Raw genomic sequence first — 22222 nt, 5'->3', positions numbered from 1 at the left:
ACCCCAGAGTGGTCGGCCCCCCACTGGGCTCAGGGTGTGAGAAGCTCAGTATTTGTGGAGGGAAGGAAGGAAGGCTTGTGGGCAGGACAGGTGCCCGCTGTGTGCCCTGGAGAGGCCTCTTGCCCTGGGACCAGGCTTAGCCAGTGAAAGCGCCCCTTCTGAGGGGTTCCCCACCTTTTCTACCCCCTCTAATGTCCAGAGCATTGGACCTCCTCTGTTGCATTCCCTTGATGACAATAATGATACGGGGGCGGGGCTTTGATTGCAAAAATAGACCTGGACTTGGGGACTTCTGCTGTCACCCCACAGTGCACGTGTGGAGGTGGGAGGGGCTGCGTGAGCAAGGGTATGGTTCACAACACACAGGGTGGGAGCAGCTGGCTCGAGGAGGTGTGTGTGGAAATGCACGGAGGCTGCCAGCAGGGCGGGGGGACCCAGGTCCCCCACTCTCCAGCTGCCTGCTAGAGAGGCCTCCTTCCTGGCCTTCTGCGGCAGGACGACCATTGCGCCCCAGACCTACCTTCGCATCTGACTTTGCTCCCACGTTTTTACTTTGACTTGTCTAACCCCTGTGGGGGAGAAGGCTAATGGGTAGAAAGTCTGGCTCGGTGACGTTGAAAGCGGTACGTTCTGGCCACGGGCAGGGTCTCTGTAGCAGGGCATTATGAGGACAGAAGGGACTGGCCTTCACAGATGGGCAGGTAGGAATGGCTTGTAACCATCCCGCTCATGCTGCGTAAAGGACTCGCCCGAAGTATAAAGATATCTGAGAGTCATTTCCGCCCAGTGGCTGCATTTTCCCACCATTCTTTTCTTCCTGGAGATGCTGTGGGAATGGACACAGCCTTCTTCAGATTTTCTCTGGTCCGTCTCTCCTCCAGCCTCGCTTACTGTCCCCACCCGGTCATTCCTCCGATGGGTGGCGTGTGGGTGCTGCATGCTGGCATCGCACTCAGCTTGGGGCCTTCGGTGACGGGGGAGGCAGAGTCCCTGCCATGCCGGAGGCCCCAGAGATGAGCGACTCCAGCACTGACCCAGTGTGGCAGGTGCCGAGAGGGAGGCCAGGACTGGGGTGCCATGAGTGCCTGCAGCGGGGGCTCCCCACTAGGCTGGGGGAGGGCCAAGGGCAGCCCCCCACCCCCCGAGGAGGTCACATTGGACCTAAGGATGAGTTCAGTTTAGAACCCACGTGCAGGCATGATTAGGTGATAGTCCTACCAGTTGGTAAGTTTGGCTTCCTTTTCTCTAGGAGCCCTTCTGTGACTCTCCCTCTGTGAGCTCTCGGAGCTCCTGCAGCCCTGACACCGCGAATCACCCTTTCCAGTGCCCGAGTGGCGGGCTCCCTGCCTCTGACACCATGGCCAAGGTCCTTCTTGGGGTCTCGCTCTATCTCTGGTCCTCTGGGTTAGAGCGTGTTCCTCCAAGCAGGCCTCATGTCCTTCTCTTTCCTGACGGCCCAGTAGAGCTCGCCGGCTGCGGGGTCCAGCTCTCCGAGGGCTCAGTGGTTGGACTTATACACGCTCCGCCTTGGGGGCCTCTCCAACCAAAGCACTCAAACCAAGTGAGGAACCAAGAGGTGGGAGACACGGCTGGAATCTACCCACACAAACATGGAACAAAGGGATCCCTGGGTGGCTCAGCAGTTTGGCGCCTGCCTTTGGCCCAGGGTGCGATCCTGGAGACCCGGGATCGAGTCCCGCATCGGGCTCCCCGCATGGAGCCTGCCTCTCCCTCCTCCTGTGTCTCTGCCTCTCTCTCTCTACGTCTATCATAAATAAATAAAAATAAATAAATCTTAAAAAAAAACAAAAGCAAAAAACAAACAAACATGGAACAAAGCCAGAGACAGAACTAAAAGGCAAATGACAAACTGGGGGAGATGTTCACAAAAATGATAAACTAAGGACTAGTATTCCCGAGAAAGCATTTAATACAAATCAGTAGGGCAAACGTGAGGAACCTGAAAGACCATTCACAGGTGAAGGTCCAGTGGTTAATATGCACACGTGGGAAAACTCGTTCAACCCGTCAGTGAGCAGAAAGAGAAATGAAAATAGCATATTTCCACGTATCAAATTTGCAAAAGTGAGAAAAAGAGAATAGCCAGGGCGAGGGAGCCAACCATCCCATGGATGTCGGGAAACGGGCACCCTCATGTCGCGCTGATGGCCGTGGTCGCCAGCAGAGCGTCTGGAAGCACTTTGTGAGTGGCTGTAAAGAGCCCGAGAAAGGTGCACTCTCTACCCACGAATTACACTTCTGAGAATCTGTCTCAGCCATGGACGGGGACACGGGGAATCCTCATCAGATCACGTTAATTAAGCAACAAAAGTAAGATATATGTATTATAATGCATAATTCCATTCACAAAGGTTCTGTATTTATGCATAAATCTTTTCCTTGGGTGATTTTTGAAGACTTCTTTTCCTTCTGGGTGATTTTGATCATCGTATTTATGTATTAAATCTTTTTCATATTTTCTATAATGAGCATAATAAAAATCAAGAAGGGGGAGAGAAAACCCTCTTGAAATGTGAAAGGAGGGAACCACATAAATATAGTAATTACCTTTGCGAGTCAAAAGGGTCAAATCTCTAGCAAAACGTGTCACTTTTTTAAGCAAGATTCAGGAAACCTATGTTAGTGTGTGTACCAAGATTCTCCATAAGGTTAAAGGCAGAGGTCACCAGGCCGCGTGGCTGTGGATGGGCTGATTTTGTGGGGTGAGGTTACCCGGCTCTTCCTTGTGTGACACTGGGTCCGGCCGGTCCCCTGGCGGGTCTCAGTTTCCTCCTGTGTACACAGCATGGTAGGGGGCGCAGACTAAGGCATCTGTGAGGGTCTTGGCAGATCTCGGCCCAGTGGGCAACTCTGTTCCTGAAGAAGAGAACCTTGACTTGCCCGGTGACAATGCTGAGAGGGACCCGGGGCTCGTAGTGACAGGCCTCAGCCCCCAGCTCCGTATTTGCTGAGGCTCCTCATCTGCCCGGGGCCTCGTAGCCTACCTGTGACCACTGAGGGCCCTGCCTTGGCCCTGCTCCTTGGCCGCCCTCTCTTCCCGTCAGCTTCCGGGCCCGCTCAGTTGATGTGTTGATCCCTAGTGTGGAGCTGTTTAGTGGAGGCATGAACTCGAAAGCCACTGGGGAACCCCACCCGCCCGGGGAGATGGTGTCTCCTCCCTCCAGGGCCCTCTGTCTGGGACAATTTTTTTTTTTTTTTTGTCTGGGACATTTTTGAGATGGTTTGGCTCTCAGGGCCAAGGTGAAGGCCACCAAAGGCCACTTCATGGTGCAGGGCCGCCCCTGCCTCCCAGCCCATAGTCACCTGTGGGCTGACCGGAGCCCCTCCCACACCATCTGTGGCACCAGTTCCTCAGCGCTGCTTCGGCTTCCCGTGCTCAGCATCCTTTCCCAGATCCCGATGGCTTATGGTAGTGCTCCCCAGGCACCTCAGAAACCTTTGCTTTCAGCCGGGAGCGAGTCTTAGAGTCCTCCCTCCCACTGTGCTTTCTCAAGGGTGCGGCTGATGGCCTGCCTGCCTGGTGCTCCACCAAGGTAGGCTGATTTTCCTTCCCGTCTGGGCATAAACCGACCTGCAGGCTTCCAGAAAAGGCAGCATGTGGTTGCCCTCTTTGTTGGGGGCCCGAGAACCCCTGCCTGAGCTGCTGGCCTCTGGACTGTGACACCTGCAGCTTCAGCCTGAATGGCAGGGCTGGTCTGGGTGCGGGCAGAGGAGCTGCCCTGGGCATGGAGCTGTTTCCCTGGAGCTGTTCCACAGACCGCCTTCCTGATGTGGGCCTGTTTCTGCTCAGCCACCAACAGATGCATGGAAAGACGGCTTCTCTGAAGAGCCCTGTGTCCTGCTCAGAGAAGCTAGCCAGGGTTCAGGCACCCCTGGACTCCAGGTGAGGCCCCTCCCAGTCAGATGTACATCCGGCTTGGGGGTGGGAAGGGGCAAATAAGAAAGAATGAACTCTTACCACTTGCAGTGACATGGTGGGAGCTGGAGACTATTACGCTAAGTGAAATAAGTCAAAGACAAATACCATATGTTTTCACTAATATGTGGAATTTAAGAAACCAATCAAATGAGCAAAGAGGGGAAAAGGGAGAGAGACAAGCCAAGAAACAGACTCTGAACTCTAGAGAACAAACTGGTGGTCACCAGAGGGGACGCGGGTGGGGTGGGAGGAAGGTGACCTAGGTGATGGGGATTAAGGTGAGCACTTGTCATGATGAGCAAGGATTGAGTCACTATGTTGTACACCTGAGACTAATAATTAATTGGCATTTAAATCAAGTCTTTAAAAGAATAAAGAAAGAAAGGGGCAGAGGGGTTAAAGGGCAGAAAGGGGACCTTGCGTCAGGTGTTGGACTGGGCACAACACCCAGAGGAATGGGCACCTCTTCCTCCCATTCCGGGGCCTGTCCCAGCTCGGGGCGACCTAGCAGAGTCTGGGCCCCTCGGGTTACCAGCCTCTGCCTTGCCCACCTGCCCTCAGGCCAACCTGGCCAAGGTTGCGTCCCAGCACCACCCCTCTCCCTCAGCCTTGGTAGCCTCCATCAGCTCAGGGGAGTCTGCTGAGCTCCAGGCTGCGGGGAGGAGGCTGCAAGGAGGGCAGGCCTGCGGGGTCATGGCCCAGGGCCAGGCCCCGGGGTTGTGGGTCTGACGTCTCCTTCTCGTCCACCCCCTGCAAAACTGGTCCCCATCCCCGCGTCTCCTGCCCACTTATCCTTGGCTCTGCTCCTCTGCTTATCAGTTGCCAGGGAAGCGGGAGAGGGTCTGTGGTACCCAGGGGTGGGCAGCTCCTCAGCGTCTGGGAGATGCAGGCTCAGGCCCCCGTCCTGGGGGGCCGCTGCCCACCCCTGTCGGGGAGGAGGGCCCCCAGCTTGTAGGAGGGCCCTCCCCGGGGCTGTGGCTTATCACCTTGTGGTGGCTCCTAGGGAAGGGCCTCAGTCTTCAATCTCTCCCCCAAGCTTCTGGCTTGAAGCCAGGGCAGACCTGGCACTGAGGATACATGGGCAGATCTCGAGGGTTCCTTGTCCCTGGAATGGAATGTCTCCTTTGCAGTCTGCACTGGCCGGAAGGCTTGAAGGCTGAAGAGATAAAGAAGTGTGGCCGAGAAGGGGTGAGTGTGCAGAGGCCGCCTTTTCGCTCCCACCAGGGGAGGGGCCCTGGGCTGACCCAGTGGCGGTTGGCTCCTTGGCTGCCAGGTCTGTCACCAAGGGACCTGAGCCAGTGTCCCCTCCTGGGTGGCCGTGGGGCGTCCCCCGGTCATAGGCTGCCCCGTCAGGACCTCCGGCCATTGCCACCGAGAGACAAGCTGGGCTTGGAACTCAGCCTCTCACCCCCACTGTGTCCCCGATGGCATTATTCCCCGGTGGCTGGTGCAGTCCCCTTGGTGGTCCGATCCCCCAGGACGTCTCAGCCCCTGGCTTGTGTGTTTGCAGACGCTACTGAGTAAATACAACCAGCAATACCACAAGCTGTTTAAGGACATCCCCTTGGAGGAGGTGGTTCTCAAAGGTGAGCTGTCCCCCTGGTGCGACTGGACGGGGGCCTGGAGTGCCTGAGGCCCAGGTCTTCTCCTCCAGAGCCTCCAAGGCACAGTTTTGCTATGGGAACTGGCTGCCCTTTGGATGTGGTTGGACCTGTTTTCTTCAAAAGTATGAGAAGCCCGGGCAGATTGGGGATACGAGATGGAATTTATGAAAGTTTTCTTGAGGCGATGTCAGGGCTTCCTCTCACTGAGAGGCCGAGCAGGAAAGAACAGTCATTGATACGAACAGAAGTACACAGTGAGCGTGTGTGAGCATTTGCACGATCGAGGCCCTCTGTCCACAGCGGGCAAGGAGTTCCGCCCGAGGGAGCAAGAACCCCGGCTTAGGGAAGGAAGAAAGCTCTAGCAGTTTAGTGGGCTCCGGTGAGGCAGTCAGGACTCTCAAGAAGGACTCGGGGTGCTGGTGGAATGAGTGGGTTGGGGCCTGGGGCCAGGAAGGGGGAGTCTGAGGAAGGCCGTCCCTGAGGCTTGGCCCTGGACCCCTGAGTGTCGGACCAGGCCCTGGGGCTTCAGGGCTGGCTTGCTCATGGCCGTCTTCTTTCCTGTGACTCCCCAGTGTGTTCCTGCGCCCTTCAGAGGGACCTCCTTCTCCAGGGCCGGCTCTACATCTCCCCCAACTGGCTCTGCTTCCATGCCAGCCTCTTTGGCAAGGATATAAAGGTAGTAATAAGTGATTAAGGGCTGCAGTGGGCCATGAGGCTCCAGCGGGGAAAGACACCCCCTACCCTGCGGGCGGGCATCAGGCACCTGGGGAAGCCTCTCATGGGAGCCACCCCACCTGGTCTCCAGGGAAGTAGCTCCACCCCTTCCAAAACAGGGCCCTAATCTAGACTCCACATCTGGCCAGAGCTGGCCCGAACAGATCACAGCCAACTTATTCTGCCTATGGGCGCCTCTGAAATGCCTTCGGCATCAGAGTGGGATGTCTCACTTTGGGGGAGCCATAATTGTGGCCAGGTGGGAGCTCAGGGAACTCTTACCAGAGAATGGGGATCACCAGGGCAACCACCTTTGGCCTCTTGGACAATAGGGTGAGAGCCCAGAGCAGTGTGCTGCCAGGCCTGGGGCAGGGTGGTGGGACAACTGGAAGGGGAGCCTGCATGAGACGTGGAAGGCTCCATATCCTCCCACATAGGTGCAGGCTTGTCCATGGTGTCCGTGCTCGGCTGACAGCTGCTTGTGGCTGGGGCCCTGTGCAGGAAGCACTCTCAGGACTCACGCACTCATGTCCTTGGGCGTGAGTCCTGAGATACCCGTGCCTCTCCGCCCTCAGGTGGTCATTCCCGTGGTGTCTGTCCAAATGATCAAAAAACACAAGATGGCGCGGCTCCTTCCCAATGGCCTGGCCATCACCACCAACACCAGCCAGAAGGTCAGTGAGTCCCCGGGCCAGCCCCCGCTGGTTAGTCTTCCCGTCCCAGCCCCGGGATCCTGATTCTGGCACCCTCTCCAGTCTGTACTTACCCCACCCTTTTCTGTTTTCTTTCTCTGTCCCAGTACGTCTTTGTGTCACTGCTTTCCCGGGACAGTGTATATGACATGCTGAGGAGGGTCTGCACACACCTACAGGTATGGAGCTCAGGGGCAGGAGTTGGGCCAGAGAGGTTGCTCAGGCCTAGACTGAGGTCTTGGGACCAGGCGGTTGGGAGTGGTTGGCCCATCTTTCCAGCACAGGGACCAAGGGCAGGGCGAGGGGAGTAATGGGCTCAAGCCCAGCGAATCCTGACCTTAGTCCTTGGACCGAGTGTCTATGAGCATGTGTCTTTGAGTCAGAGGCCGTGAACGGACAGAAGCACGCGGCTCCTTTCCAGTATGCCCGTGGTGAGGCAGTGGGGAGGGACGGCAGCGTGGGGAAGCACCTTGCCATGGGTTTGCCCTCTGCTCCAGCATTAACTAGGGCACCCCTGCAAACTCTGGGAGCTAGGCTTCATCTTGACCCAAGGTGGCTTATTTGGAGGTAAAGCTCTCCTGGAGAGTGCTAATAGCCCCTCACTCCTGACCTTGGCCGTTCCAGATGGACAAGTCATTCCTGTTCCCTTTCTTCCTTAGCCTTCCAGCAAGAAGAGCCTGAGTGTAAGAGAATTTCCAGAGGAACCTGAGTGTGAATCTCTGGTGAGAGCTGAAGCTGTTGGTGTGAGAGAGCCCATGGCTCTGGGGCTTCAGGCAGGGGCCCACAATGTAGAAATGGGGCTCCAGGCTCAAGAGCCAGTGGCCACACTATTACAGGGGGTCCCCTAGACCTGACACACTCCATTCCATGCAGAGCCACTAGGCTCTGGGCAGATCTGCTGACTTTCTGAGCAGAAGAGATGTCCAGGCCCCTGGACACTGCCCAGGTTGGATCGCACACCTGTACAGCCACAGAACCAGTGACCTATCCTCTCTGGAGGAGTCAGGAGGGCCCTCCAGGGGATAGAGGTGTCCTTGGGGAAGAACTCCAAAGGCTATCCCTGTGCAGCCAGACTCATTTGAGATTTTCCAAGGTCCCAGCAGTTTCCTTTGCTGTTGGGTTTCGGGTAGGCAGAGCTGAGTCTCTAGAACAGTGATGGGGATGGAAATGACCCCAAGGTGTTCAAAGCCTCCTTAACTAGCCATTAAGCATTGAGTCAAGCATACAGTATACACAGTACTATGCAAGGGACAGAGGAGATGATCCCATTTTTGTTGATAGGCACCCTAGGTACCCCATGCTAAGGTCAGTGATGGGTTAAAGTCCGAGTTAGAAGGATTTATCCCACCTAAGATATATTGTACCAAGTTTTCTTGGACTCAGTGGATGTGAGCACATACCTGGGTTAGCTCATGTCTTAGATCCCACTGTGGTTCTGTACTAGCCGTCTTCAAAGACATTGTTCCCTGGAAGAAAGGGTGGTCACAGCAAGGGAGCAGCTAAGAGAGACACGTGGTTGCTATGGCAGTGGTTTCCCTCCTTCTGGGTACCTGCCGTCATGCTCACTAGGTATCCATGTTGGCAATATCTCAAAAAGCTTCGCGAAAACTCGTGTGGCCCCCTTAGGACAGGTGAGATCCCAAGGCTCACAGAGAGACAGTTTTTCCTGATTTCTCTGCAGGAAGTCCTCATCCCTGAGATGAAGTGGAGAAAAGTGTGTCCTGCCTCCAGGTCCCTGTCCCTCCCAGACAACATCCCTTGTATCCCTCGGGCATCCATGGACTCCGTGGACAGCTTCTTTCCCTCCAGGAAGCCTCCAGGGTCTGGTGAGCTCAGGGTGCTCCTCGTGACTGCTTGCAAAGACCAGGCTTTCCCTGCCCCCACTTCTGCAAAAAGGAGAAATCACAGCCAGCAAGGCTTCTGAGAACTGTTTCTTACTTTATCCTAATCCATAAGGGAAAGCCCAGAGCCCAAGCAGCTTGAGAGAATGGGGGGGGAGGGGGGGGCTAGGAAGGGGTGTGTGTGCTCCTTGCTGGGCTGGGCTCTTGCCTCCTGCCCCAGGAAGATGCCTAACTGCTCTCCTATCACAGAGAATGCGGTCTGTGAGGAGGAGAAGCTGGAGGAGGAGTCCAGGAGCGATGCGGAGCTGAGGCTCTGGGATTACCAGCTCCTCAAGATCATCTTTGTGCTGTAGGTGACTATACTGGGGGCCGGGGGCCAAAGTCGCCTGGGTGTCTGGCTGTTGGAGCAGGGGCCTCTGTGTGTGGGGAGGTCACTGTCTGAGTGAAGGGAAGGCCCTAAGTCAACTGAAAGCTCCTGGGTGTGTCTGGAGGCTACACAGCAGGCCAGTCTACAGCACGACAGAGTGTCTCCAGTTTTTATTCATGCACCCCTGTAATTTAGAGTTAAGGGTGCACAGTAGAGAGGGAAGGATATGAAGCTGTTAAAAAAAAAAAGGAAAGATTGCACGGGATTGGGGAGGGGGAGGGCTGACAAAATTGGCGGGGGCCATCCGACAGGCTAGGGGAGGGCCACGGCCTTCCTGCTACGCCTTCAGAGCCGTGTTTTTGGAAGCGCAGGCTTGCCTGTAATTCTACCTATGGGCCAGCAGAGTGGTGAGCATGGTGGGACATTGCATGAATGGCCAGCCCCTGGCCTCGCCTCCCCTTCCCTCCTGACCTTCCTCTGGTTCTGCTGGCTGAGTGCCAGCTGTCAACCTCCCTTGCTGGGAGAATGGACCTACCACTTTAGGGGATGATCCTAGTGGCCTTGAAGAAGAGGCCCAGGACCAAGGTGGCTGGTCAGGGGGAAGGTGGGCTCCGTTTCAGGGCCCACATTTCCTGCTGGGCTTCGAGGACACCTCCGTGGGGGCGAGTCTCAGGACCCCCACACAGTCTCTGGGAACAAAGGTATCCTGGCCTGGACACAGCTGAAGGGTAAAGGATTCTTTCCTTCCTCCAGTTGCAGGAAGTAGCTTAGTCCCCATCCTCTTTGGTGAGCCTCTAAAAATGCCCGTTTTACAGATAAGATCTCCTTTTTATCTCTTTCTCCAGGATCTGCTTCTTGGTCATGTCCTCATCCTACCTGGCATTCCGCATCTCCCGGCTGGAACAACAGCTGTGCTCTCTGAATTGGGATGGCCAGGTCCCTGGGCACAGGTGATGCCCTGTCTCTTCCTAATGCCTCGGGGATTGAGGGTGAGGGACCGCAGCTAATACCTATGGCCAGGCTGCATGTTGTCCTGGTTGGACTTGGCCCTGCCCTTGAGCTGGCTTGATGGCCCCAAGCAAGTGTGTGCAGGGTACACAGGTCCTACCCTGACCAGCTCTCGTTGGGGTGAGGGAGGAGGGGGGCAGAGAAAGGCTCTACTGACCTGTCTGCCTGCCTTCTAGTCCCTTTCTCTGATCTGGGCATCTCTTGTGTGCAGGTAACAGCCACCTTGGCTTCTCCAAGAAGAATGCTCTGGGTGTTGAGTTTCTACCAGGGACCCCCGTGGTTTATGCTGCTGCTGTGCTGACAGTATGAAGGAAAATACTCCAGATCCTTCTCCTCCCTCCCACTCTTCTCCCTCCTGTTTACAAAGCTCCTACAATTTGGGGACTCAGACAAAAAGCCAGATTCTTGGAACCAGCTGAGAAATTCTGTATGCTAAGCTTCAGCAAGCACTTGGAAAAAGAAAATTAACTTGTTCCTTGGAAACAGTCTGGCACAGAAGCAGAGCTCTAGGAGCCACCAAGGGACAAAGGCCACGTCTGGGTACCCGGAATGCCGCTCTCCACCGTGTCACTGCAGTAGTGGGACAGGGGCCCGAACCCAGACCTGCCAGCGGGGCTCTGCTCTCTCCCAACATACTGTGCTCCCTCTCACTTGGGCCCCTGCGAGTCCCTGTTCTGGGGCCCAAGGGGCTCCTCTTCGAGGAGCCAGGCACCTGTCAGGCCAAAGACAGACTGGGGAAGTGGGGGCGGGAGAAGCTACGAATGAGGAGAAGAGGGTGTATAGCTAGGATTCCAGCCCCAGAAGCTCATGCCCTGTGCGAGGCTCCTGTCCTGGGCCCTCACAGAGGAGGCTGGCCTGAAGTAGCTGCCACTTCCTGGTGAAACGGGTGGAACAGGGCCTTTGATCACTGTGGTCACAGCCCTGGTACTGCGCCTTCCCCTGGTGTGCCCCAACAGTTCTCAGGCGCGCCCCAGGCGGGAAGGAGAGGCTGGATGGGGGGAGGTCGGTGGCTTTGATTTGAGCTCTTGCTTTGTACTCCCTGCCTGCCTGCCTGCCTGAGAGGTCATGACCAATAGCAGCCCGTTGGGGAGGTGTGGCTGGGCAGCTGGACTACCAGGGGGCAGAGGTCACTCATGTCACCTGCAAGCAATGAGCTGCAGGCCAAGGGAGGGCCCTCCATTCCATGAATAAGGTGGGGGTGTCCCAGGTGGGCCTGGTACAGTGCAGGGACCAGGGCGAGGGGCTGTGTGTGATACCTCTGGGGACAAGGGAGGTAGAGGATGGGAAGGGTGGACACAGCAGTGGCTTTGCCTTCAAGATTCCTCTGTCTCCGCCAAGGCCTTCTCTGCTCTCAGCAGCTCCTCTGTGCCTCAGAACCCGCCTGCTTTCCCTGGGACTCCCCTGCTGCGACAGTGCCTTTGGAGGGGTAGAAGGCCTTAGTGGGGAGGTCAGAGGTATCAGGCGAAGTCACTGGTGATGGATGGGGTGAGAGGTCTCGGAAACACCTTTTCCTTCTTCAAACCCCTGAGAGGTTAATCAGGGAGAAATTCAAGTGAAATTAGTTATTGGGGAGTCAGGATTGTCCTGTTTATGACAAACCCAAATGAGGATTTGAGGGACCGTCTATAGGTGACAAGTCCCTACGCTCAGACTGACGGTCTCTTCAGCCTCCACACTTACTTCAGGCTCTAGGGGAAATCTTCAAGCCTGCCTGGAGGTTGCTTGCACCACATCTATGGTGTGATGTGTGTCATGTGAAATGGTGTGTCATGTGAAATCATGATTCCGTTCTCCCCACACACCCCCACGGGGTAAAACCCCATCTTTTTTTGGAACCAGCCCCCCTCATCACGCCTTTCTATTACATTTTCAGGGAGCTAATCCTACTTGCTCCAGTGCTTCCCCGCCTTGGTCCTTGCTGAAAGGCAGAGAGAATAGGTCCATTCTCTAAGCCCGGCTAGGTGGAGCCAGAGGCTCATGAGACACCACCAGAGGTGCCAAGTCCTGGGTATCTGTGCCGACATGCTGGTGAATCTAGTCTCCAGTCATGCCCCAGGCTCAGAAAGGACAAGAGGCCTGCTATAGGGTAGGTGCCTTTGGAGGTCCTCTGGGGTCCAGGGATTTCAGTGGTATACATGTGCCTGTCACTCTGGAGGGTCCTCTCTCTGCTTCTCTCTTGCTCCTCAGCCTGGTCCTTTGGGGCCAGTGTCCTTTCTATTGTGCTCATTTGTAAATTATGTGTATTTATACAGACCTGCTCACATTGGCTGATGCTCCTCTGATTCCCCGAGAGATTGGTTCAACTATCCTCGGGCCTGTTCCAGCAGGGCATTAGCCTTTGAAAATATTTTAAAATACAAAAATTTGATTTTTCTAGTGTCCTGTGGTATGAAAAGTTCATTTTTTATCTTTTGACTACTCACAAAAGGTACTTGTACTGACATATTTGGCACCGACGAGACTGACGGAACCCAAGGCATTCCCAGAATCTCAAGTACTCTGCAAATCTCACAAGACTAGCCGGGCTGCCTCATACTTGAGGCGTCTTGGGAAGGGGAATAGCGGCCACAACCTCCCTAGGCATCTGCCTCTGTTGGGGGGACACCCAGAATGCTTTCCTCTTTCTCTTGGGCGGCTTCAAAGCAATGTCCTTGGTTCAAATGATACTGTGCTTCTGACTCAGGAATGAAAGTCCAGAGCTCAGAGCCAGAAAATTCCCATGTCCCTTTTATATGACATCAAGCCTAGATTAGGGAGGTTAAGTTTCAATTTGGGACACATCGCCTTTCTTTTTCCCTAGGATGCCCCCTCTGGAGGCACTGGGGACATAGTGAACATATCAGGCTGTATCTCTGTGTCCCCATGGCACTTATGCTCCATGTAAACGTTAGGTTCCAAGTAAATATGTAAACAAGCAAGGTAAGTACGGGTTGTGATTAGGTTCCATGAAGGGGAGAAATGGTGATAGGAGAGTAAATGGTGAGTTGGCTGTAGATGGGGACTCAGGAGATGTTCTCCGAAGTGACATTTAGGTCAGTGTTAAAGGATGAGGAACCAGCCATGGGAGGAGCGTTGTGTGGTAAATGGACCAGTAACTGCAAAAGGTAGGAAAGAACGCATGTGTCTCTGCACAGAGAGACCATCTGCATGACTCTAGGGTATGGATCAGGTGGGAGTGATGTGGAGAGAGGTTGGAGAGGTAGGTCAACACCAACAACGCATACAACGAAGTAAAAAATGGGTGGAATGTCTGGGTGGCTCAGTGGTGGAGAACCTGCCTTTGGCTCAAGGCGTGATCCTGGGGTGCTGGGATCGAGTCCCACACTGGGCTCCCTGCAGGGAGCCTAACTCTCCCTCTGCCTGTGTCTCTGCCTCTCTCTCTCTCTCTCTCTCTGTGTCTCATGAAGAAATAAGTAAAATCTAAAAAAAAAAAAAAATGGTAAGAAACTTGAATAGACATTTCTCTGAAGAAGGGATACAAATGGCCAACAAGCACATGAAAAGATGCTCAATGTTACTAGTCATTAGGGAAATGCAAATCAGAACCTCAATCAGGTATCACTTCACACACATTAGGATGGCTAATCTCAAAAAGAAAACAAGTATTGGTGAGGATGTGGGGAAACTGGAGCCCTGTGCACTGCTGGTGGGAATGTAGAATGGTACAGTCGCTGTGCAAAACAGGATGGCAGTTTTTCAAAGAATTAAAAGCAATTACCATAAAATCCAGTAATACCACTTCTGGCTCTATACCCAAAAGAACTGAAAGCAGTTTTTGAAGAGTTATCTATCTGTACACCCATGTACAGAGCAGCATTATTCCTAACAGCCAGAAGGTAGAAGCAACCCAGGTGTCCATTAACCAATGACTGGGTAAACAAAATGTGGCATATGCATAGACTGTAATGTTATTCAGCCTTAAAAAGGAGGAAAATTCTAACACATGCCGTAACATGGATGAACTTTGAGGGCATTTTGCCAAGTGAAATAAGCCAGTCACAAAAAAGACAAACACTGGAGCACCTGGGTGGCTCAGTTGGTTGAGCGACTGACTTGATTTTGGCTCAGGTCATGATCTCAGGGTCTTAGGATCAAGCCCTGCATCAGGCTCTGCTCTCAGCAGCGAGCCTGCTTCTCCCTCTCCCTCTGCTCCTCCCCCTGCTCACTCTTTCTCTCTCTCTCTCTCTAAAATAAATAAATCTTTAGAAAAAAAAAGTCAAACACTGTGTGACTCCACTTCTGTGAGGTGCCTAGACAGTCACATTCATAGAGACAGAAGTAGAATAGTGGTTGTCGGGCAGGGGGAAGGGAAGTGGGACTGAGTGTTTAATGGACATAGAGTTTCAGTTTTACAAGATGAACAGAGTTCTGGAGATGCTGATGGTGGTTGCACAGAAATGGGAATATACTTGGCAGTATGGAACGATACACTTACATATGGTTAAGATGGTAAATTTTAGGTGTATTTTAACGCACACATGAGGTTGGAGAGGTAGGCAGAAAAAGGAAGTTTGGATTTTATACATTCCCTGGGTATTACTGCTCAGATCTGAAAGTTTGGAGTCTGGAGGATCAGTGGCTGCTGAAACCAAGTGCTTTCTTTTGCTGGAGGAAATGAACATGTGAATGTAATATGCAGGAAAAAAAAGGTTAATAATCTACATAATAAATCCCCTTTCCTTTATTCCCAGGGACCGGTTTATAGCAGCAGCATCACAGAGACAGCATATAATCTTTGTATTTTTTAAAAAAGATTTTATTTATTCATGAGAGACACAGAGAGAGAGAGAGAGAGAGAGAGAGAGAGGCAGAGACACAGGCAGAGGGAGAAGCAGGTTCCATGCAGGGAGCCTGATGCGGGACTCGATCCTGGGACCCCAGGGGATCATACTCTGAGCCAAAGGCAGACACTCAACCGCTGGGCCACCCAGGTGCCCCTGTATTTTTAAAGTTGAAATGGGCTTTTTTTTTTTTTAAGATTGTATTTATTTCAGAGAGAGAAAGCAAGCACAAGCAGGGGGAGCGGCAGTCAGAGGGAGAGGGAAAAGCAGGCCCCCCATGGAGCAGGGAGCCTAACTCAGGACTTGATCCCAGGACCCTGGGATCATGACACGAGCAGAAAGCAGACACTTAACCGACTGAGCCACCCAGGTGCCCCTGAAATAAGCTAACTTTCTAGGGAAGAAACAACTGCCTTAAATTTGGAGAAACTGAAGAAATAAATACATGTATCTAGGGATATGTGTATACACACACACACACACACACACACACACACATTTCTTCATTATGTACCTATACATTTATCGTGCAGGAACAAGGGTTTTACAACACGGGTGTAGCCAGACAAGGAGGGGTCGTGGGAGGAGCAGGAGCTCTAGTGAAAAGGGCATTCAGGAATGAGGGGCGCTCCGGAGAACTGTACCCCACAGGGGCCTCCTGCGGGTAGGGGACTGCCCCTACCCCGACTCCCGGCGCCCAGCCCCCTGGCCTTGGCCCTTCAACCTGGTGGCCATGGCACTGGGGCCCTGTCGAGCTGGGTGAGGTCATGAACCTGTGCTGCTCCTCTCTGGGTAAAGAGGTGTCCTAGGGTGGAGAAGCTTCTCAGAAGGCTCTCAGCTTTGCCTCAGGCGGGGACAGAAGCCAGATCTCCAGGCTGAGCCCTTTGAAGGGGACGACATGGCATGTGGGCCACTAGGTGGCAGCAAAGTCCAGCAGGACCTGGAGCCTCAGGAGAGGAACAGACTCATGCTCCCTCCTGGAAGAATGCCGCCCCTCCCCACCGCCCCCCAACTGTCCCCTTGTGCGGTGAAGACGGGCCAGGTGTGGTTCAAGTCCAGGGCATGGCCAATCCAGTGGCAGAAGGGAAGTTCTGGCAAGCTCCTGTGGCCATTCCTCCACGGTAGCCTTTGATCCTTTCTCTTTTCCTTTCCCCCTTCCTTCCTGGGGAGGGGAGAGGTTGGGGAGACGGAGAGGGGGGCGCGTTCCCAAGGGCTCCCCAGACCTTCTGAAGGTCAGGCCAGTAGGGAGGCAGAACTGGCAGGTGTCAAGACCCAGCCTGTGTTGTGTGCATGTGTGTGGGGAAGGGGCGGGTGTTTTTTTTGGGGGAGGGGATGGGTAGGTGTGGAGGGGGAGGTGGGGGTGCTCAGCTTCTCTTTCAACAAAGGCATAGAAATCCCAGCGCTTCTCCTTAACCTGCCCTTGCTTTCAGTAGCATCTTCTCTTGCTCAGGACACAGAATTACAGAAACCAGGCTCCAGCAAAGTACAATTTCCAGAGGCTACAACACTGTTTCTTCTACCTTTATGCAGAGATGAAGGGGCTGGACCCCAGAGGAAAGGATTCAGATTTAGAAGGTTAACACTGCTTTGTCCACCTAAAGTGAGAGGGAGGGAAGTGTTTAAGCCTCTGAAACGATAATCCAGAGAAACCTGAGTGCATCTCCCTGCGTGCCTGACCTCCACAGAGCCAAGGAGCACCTGGCGCCCAGCAGGCCCAGCTTGCTGGGCTGCCTTTGTCTTGGCAGGGCTCCTTGCCTTCCCGGAATGTGTTCCTTCTTGTTTGCCACTCAGTGCCTGGCCCAAAGCCAAACCTGGGCTGCTCGGAATACCATGCCCCACTCTCTTTTCTCATAGAATCTGAGACAAGGCTCTCTTCCACTTGGGGAAAAGGCCAGGACGTCTCTACAGCCTCATTCCACTGGTGCCCACTTCTCTAGGGATATCAGACCCTCCAACTGCTGAGAGCAGAATCACTTAGGGAGGATACAGCTGGGACCCTGGCAAAGCAGAATGTGGCATATTGACATCCTGTCCTATTGGTAGCCTTCTAAATTGGGCCAGAGTGGGCAAAGTGTTACTCATGAGCTATTCATTAACTTGTTAAATGCATAAAGGTTGGCTTAGGCACCACTTTGAGAAAATGTGACACCCCCTGATCTTGGATTCACTCTAGCATGAAGGCGTGTTAATTGGTGCAGAATTTCTGATGCAAGTTTTTCTTTGCTGTTAGTTCCAAATACCAGGCTAGTCTGAATGCATGCTCTCTCCAGTACATAACTACCATTAAAAGACTTAAGCGCATTCCATGAGTGCCCAACTGTATACTACTATAGATACTATGATAATATAATTTTCTGAGCACTTAACTGGGTACCAGGCCCTGTACAAGGTGTTTTTGTGGGTTTTTTTTTATACTCATCTCATTTGACTCTCAATACAAGAAACCCTCAATAAAACAATACAGTTTTCACATCTTATTGCTGTGCAAACTGAGACTGAAAGGCCAGAAATACAATATGGAACCCTTTAGGGAGTTTACTGAGGAAACAAGATAGAAGGAAGAACTATGTGACAGTGTAAGACACGTGAGCCATAAGAAGTACAAAAGGGAGTGGTATAAAAAGAGACTGACTCATTGGCAGAGGGGTGTGCAGCATGTGTGGGCTTCAAAGAGTGAGTAAGATTTGGAACAGAAGAGATCCTCACAAGGTACATGTTTGGAGATAACATTGGTAAAAGGATGATGATATGGAGGATAGTGCAGATAAAAGCTTAGGAGAAGCAGAGTTCCTGCTGGAAAATGAATACACACGTGGGCAAAATCCTTCAGGATTTAAATGTCAGGATGAGAAGGAAAGACTTGATCTTTCAGGCAATGAGGAGCTACTGGAGCTTAGGAGTGATGGATGAATCAGGTGGTTTAGGAATACTGGTTTGGTAGTGGAGTACAAAGCAGATTAAAAGTCCAGCAGAATATCTAGATCATGGTTTCTCAATTTCAGCACTACTGATATTTTTGGGCTGCAGAGTTCTTTGTTATAGGGGTTATTCAGTGCATTGTAGAATGCTTAGCCATATCCTCAGCCTTTGCCCACCTCATGCCAGCAGCACCCCACCCCCACCCCTTGTGTGATAACCAAAGACATCTTCAGATGTTGCCAGATGTCCCCTGGGGGGCAAAACTAATTGAGAATCACTGGTCTAGATGGCAGATTAGGGCTCGGGCCTCAGAATATTGGCATGTATTTTCAGAAGTCACCTAGGTCAATCTATTGACTTTTAGAATAGCTGACAAAAATAAAAGTGGTTTCTTTGCCACAGGAAATTCATCATCAATGCCAAAGAACTTAATGGCCTAGAGAAAAGAGGTCTCCAAAGTAGACCATTCTGCATATTAGGAACCTCTAGAGGATACTCCAAAGCTACAGATAATGTGTTCTCTACTCATTAGCCAGAAAGTGGTTGATATCAGGATTTTTCTGCTTACCTTCCACCCCCAAGTCCTATATTGCTCAACAGCCACTTTGAGTAAGGAATGCCCAATCTGTCTGCAGGCAGAGAAGCTACTGATATGTAATTTTGCTAGGGTTTGCATTCACCTTTCCGAAATTTTGTTTTTGGCAATTAGTAAAGTCGATGGGTAGAGCTTAGCCTGCCAAGGGAGAGTTATGATTTACTGAGATATGTCTTTGTCTAAAGGAGGAATCAGTGAAGTACAGCCCACTGGATGGCTGGTTATTTTTGTTTTTTTTTTATTTATTTATGATAGTCACACAGAGAGAGAGAGAGAGAGAGAGAGACAGGCAGAGGGAGAAGCAGGCTCCATGCACTGGGAGCCCGACGTGGGATTCGATCCCGGGTCTCCAGGATCGCGCCCTGGGCCAAAGGAAGGCGCCAAACCGCTGCGCCACCCAGGGATCCCCTTTGTAAATAGTTTTATTGGAACACAGTCACACTCATTTATTTATATACAGTCTCTGGCCACCCTAGAGCATCCAAGGCAGAGGTTGTGTAGTTACAACAGAGACCTTATGAACTATGAGTCTGTAATATTTACTAATATTTAATAAAGTGTTTGCTGATCCATGGTCTAAGGGAAAATATGTATGTTGTACAAAATTGCGGACTGAGATTCTCATTCTGTCCCTGGGGATGACAGGTTTTCATTTTTTTTTTCATTCAAATAATTATCATTGAGTGAGTTAGGCACTGAATGACTTAGGCATGATGCTAAGTGCTTGAGATATAGTAGTGAATAAGGTACATAAAGATCTTTAGCTTCATGGAGCTTATATATTTTAGTGGTGAGTAGAGGGAGGTAAAACAATAAGCAACAAAGATAATAAATTATAATAGTTATAATAAGTTATATTTTATACTAGAAGGTGATTAATACTAAGGGAAAAAGAAAAAGTACAAAGCAAGATAACTGGGTTTGGAAATGTTGATGAGGGATGCCGGGTGGCTCAGTGGTTGAGCATCTGCCTTTTGCTCAGGTTGGGGTCCTGGGGTTCTAGGCTTGAGTCCCTCATTGGGCTCCCCACAGGAAGCCTGCTTCTCCCTCTGCCTGTGTCTCTGACTCTCTCTGTTTTTTTTTTTTTTAATATTTTATTTATTTATTCATGAGAGACAGAGAGAGAGAGAGAGTCAGAGACACAGAGAGTCAGTAACTATACTGGAATTAAAAAATAAAAGAAGATGATGGTTGGGAAGGTCTGATTGAAAAGCTGATATTTATTCAAAGATGTAGGGATCCCTGGGTGGCGCAGTGGTTTGGCGCCTGCCTTGGGCCCAGGGCGCGATCCTGGAGACCCGGGATCGAATCCCACGTCGGGCTCCCGGTGCATGGAGCCTGCTTCTCCCTCTGCCTATGTCTCTGCCTCTCTTTCTCTCTCTCTCTCTCTCTCTGTGACTATCATAAATAAATAAAACAAACAAACAAACAAACAAAAAACAAAGATGTAAAAGGAGCGAGAGAACACACTGGGAATTCCAGGCAGCATAGCCAATGCAAACGCTCTAAGGTGCCTGCCTTTATTCAGTAACAGCAAGGATGCAGGTGGAGCTGAAGAGAGACAACAAGGGGGCAGGACTAGGAAGTGAGGTCAAAGAGGTATCAGTGGAGTAGTGCAGGGTGGCAGGGGGTGGGGAGATCACAGAAGACTGTAAGAACTTTGGCTTTTACTGTGAGTGAAATGGGAATCACAGGAGTGAATAACAAGCTTTTACTATACAAGTTTTAAAAGGATCATCCTTAAAATAAAATAAAATAAAATGAAAGGATCATCCTTGGCTGGCGGGGGTGGAAGCGGGGAGGTCAGTTCGAGACTTTTGTGGCAATCCAGGGGAGAGATGATGGTGGCTCTGACGAGAGTGGTAGAAGTAGAGATGGTGGGAATAGGCAGATTCTGGATATTTTCTGAAAGTAAAAACAGACTTTCTTGTCAAACTAAAGATGGAATACAACAGAAAAAAAAGAGTCATAAAGGATGACTCTGTGTTTTAACTTGAAAGGATGGATAGAGTTGCCACCGACTGAGATGGAGAAAGCCATGAGTGCTGGAGTTTGAGGAAGGAATATCAGAAATGTAATACTGGACATGCTAAGTTTGAGATGAGCTTTAAACATACAAGTGGGGAATGTCAAGTGGGCAATTGGCTATATACGGGTTTGGAGTTCCAGAGAGAAGTCTGGGAGATATAGATTTGGGAACTGTCGACCTAGGGATGTTATATCTAGGAGCACAGAATTGGATGAGTTATCTATCACCAAGGGGTTGAGTATCTGTCCACAGAGGAGAGGATGGTGGACCGAGCCCTGTGGCACACTGTCCATGAGAGATCAGGAAGCTAATTACTGTATATCAAGGACAGACAAATGCTGCTAATAAATCATATTTCTTTTACTGTGGCTCAACAAAAGTACTTTTTCACTTGAATGCAACCCCAAAGTTTCTAACGTGGGCAACTCCAAACAATTTAATGTATAAGGGTCATTCTCAATACAAAAGCGGCCTCAGCCCCACTTCCATCCATTGTGGGAAGTCCTGAGACTTCAATTTCCCCAAGTGTTTCTAAGTCACTTCCCTATCTCCTGGGTCAGACCACGATGCAGCCTGCTTGTCTCCTGTTCCTTTGGCTATTGCCCTCTTGCCCGTGATGTGCTAGTCCTCTTCCCTCATTCCTCTAAATGACCCACCACCAAGATGGTTGGGTGTATCCAAATTACACACGAGGTTTAGAGTTAATGGAAGGCTACAGCACAAAGCAGAAAACAACTTCAAAGTCAGTGTATACATGACTGCTCATAGAAATGGAAAGCCATTCTCCACTCTCTTGGGAAACTTCTCACTGGCCATCTCCAGCACGCCGCTGCCTCCTGCTATGTTTCTGGCAGGCACTCCATCTCAGTTCTTTTCATCAATATCTCTCCATTTCTTTCTTACCTAGGCCTCATTCTCTTTTCCTAGGGCATCCAATGAAAATTCAAATTTCTTTTATTTTATATTTGGAGTAACTGATCTTTCTTTATATCCCCCCGACCCACTCAAGCCAATCCCAGGGAGTTGACTTTTCTCAACAAAAAGGTCCATCTAGTCCATCTAGATATTTACCTCAATAAACAATGAAGCCTCTAGAAGTACATTATGCCATATTCCTGAAAACAGAAAGGTTATTCCTTTTGAGAAAATAAAATGGAAAAAACCACTATCACTAAACAAACATTATGGTGGTTAAAAGTACAGGTTTTGGAATCAGTACATCTGCACTTAAACCTCATCAAGTTACTTAACTTGGGCAACAACGCTAAGCCTTAGTTTTCTCATTTCTAAAAGGTAGATAGTATCTACCATACAAGTTTGTGGTGATTTTTATTTTTATTTATTTATTTATTTTTAAAGATTTTATTTATTCATGAGAGACACAGGGAGAGGCAGACACACAGGCAGAGGGAGAAGCAGGCTCCATGCAGGAGTCCGATGCGGGACTCAATCCTGGAATCCCGGCTGGGATCATGCCTTGGGCCAAAGGCAGGCACTCAACCACTGAGCCACCCAGGTGTCCCTATGGTGATTTTTAAATGGGAAAATTCATGTCAAATCCTTAGAAGTCCCTGGCATATAGAAAGAGCTCAATGAAAGTTATTACTTTTTAAACTTCAAGAAATAAATTTAAGCCAAGTATAAAATCCAATGTTGGTAGGGCTACATGGAATTAAGTTTAGGTTTTGTTTTATATATATATAAATACACACATATATTTATGTATATATTA

General features: G+C 51.1%; 1 protein-coding gene and 1 long non-coding RNA gene across 12 annotated transcripts in view; one reads left to right on the top strand and one right to left on the bottom strand.

Moving 5' to 3' along the window:
- The window catches only part of GRAMD2A (GRAM domain containing 2A), a 32033-nt gene extending 19486 nt beyond the window's left edge, over positions 1-12547 (top strand). For 2 of the 11 annotated variants that reach the window (XM_038580869.1, XM_038580870.1), the window contains 11 exons: positions 3812-3904; positions 5071-5128; positions 5451-5526; positions 6117-6220; positions 6834-6932; positions 7058-7129; positions 7610-7672; positions 8632-8776; positions 9041-9140; positions 10004-10108; positions 10378-12547. In XM_038580869.1, the coding sequence (XP_038436797.1) occupies positions 3812-3904; positions 5071-5128; positions 5451-5526; positions 6117-6220; positions 6834-6932; positions 7058-7129; positions 7610-7672; positions 8632-8776; positions 9041-9140; positions 10004-10108; positions 10378-10381 (919 nt within the window). In that variant the 3' untranslated portion in view covers positions 10382-12547. Of the gene's footprint in view, positions 1-1830; positions 2332-3515; positions 3555-3785; positions 3905-4943; positions 5129-5450; positions 5527-6116; positions 6221-6833; positions 6933-7057; positions 7130-7609; positions 7673-8631; positions 8777-9040; positions 9145-10003; positions 10284-10377 lie in introns of those variants that run through there. The other 9 variants (XR_005381844.1, XM_038580866.1, XM_038580868.1 and 6 more) reach the window with 9 other exon arrangements.
- Positions 1920-21585, bottom strand: LOC119866933. The gene is made up of 9 exons (XR_005381845.1): positions 21562-21585; positions 12421-12502; positions 8501-11690; positions 8351-8416; positions 7025-7627; positions 6541-6852; positions 5018-5096; positions 3006-4017; positions 1920-2877 (listed from the first exon to the last, which is right to left on the bottom strand). It is a non-coding gene; the product is annotated as an uncharacterized LOC119866933 (long non-coding RNA).
- Positions 21586-22222: the final 637 nt, after the last annotated feature.

This window comes from Canis lupus, chromosome 30, assembly GCF_011100685.1.
Source record: "Canis lupus familiaris isolate Mischka breed German Shepherd chromosome 30, alternate assembly UU_Cfam_GSD_1.0, whole genome shotgun sequence".
NCBI classification, from domain to species: Eukaryota; Metazoa; Chordata; class Mammalia; order Carnivora; family Canidae; genus Canis; species Canis lupus.
The sequence above is the reverse complement of the archived record's forward strand: the minus strand, read 5'-3'. Positions and strand labels throughout refer to the sequence as shown.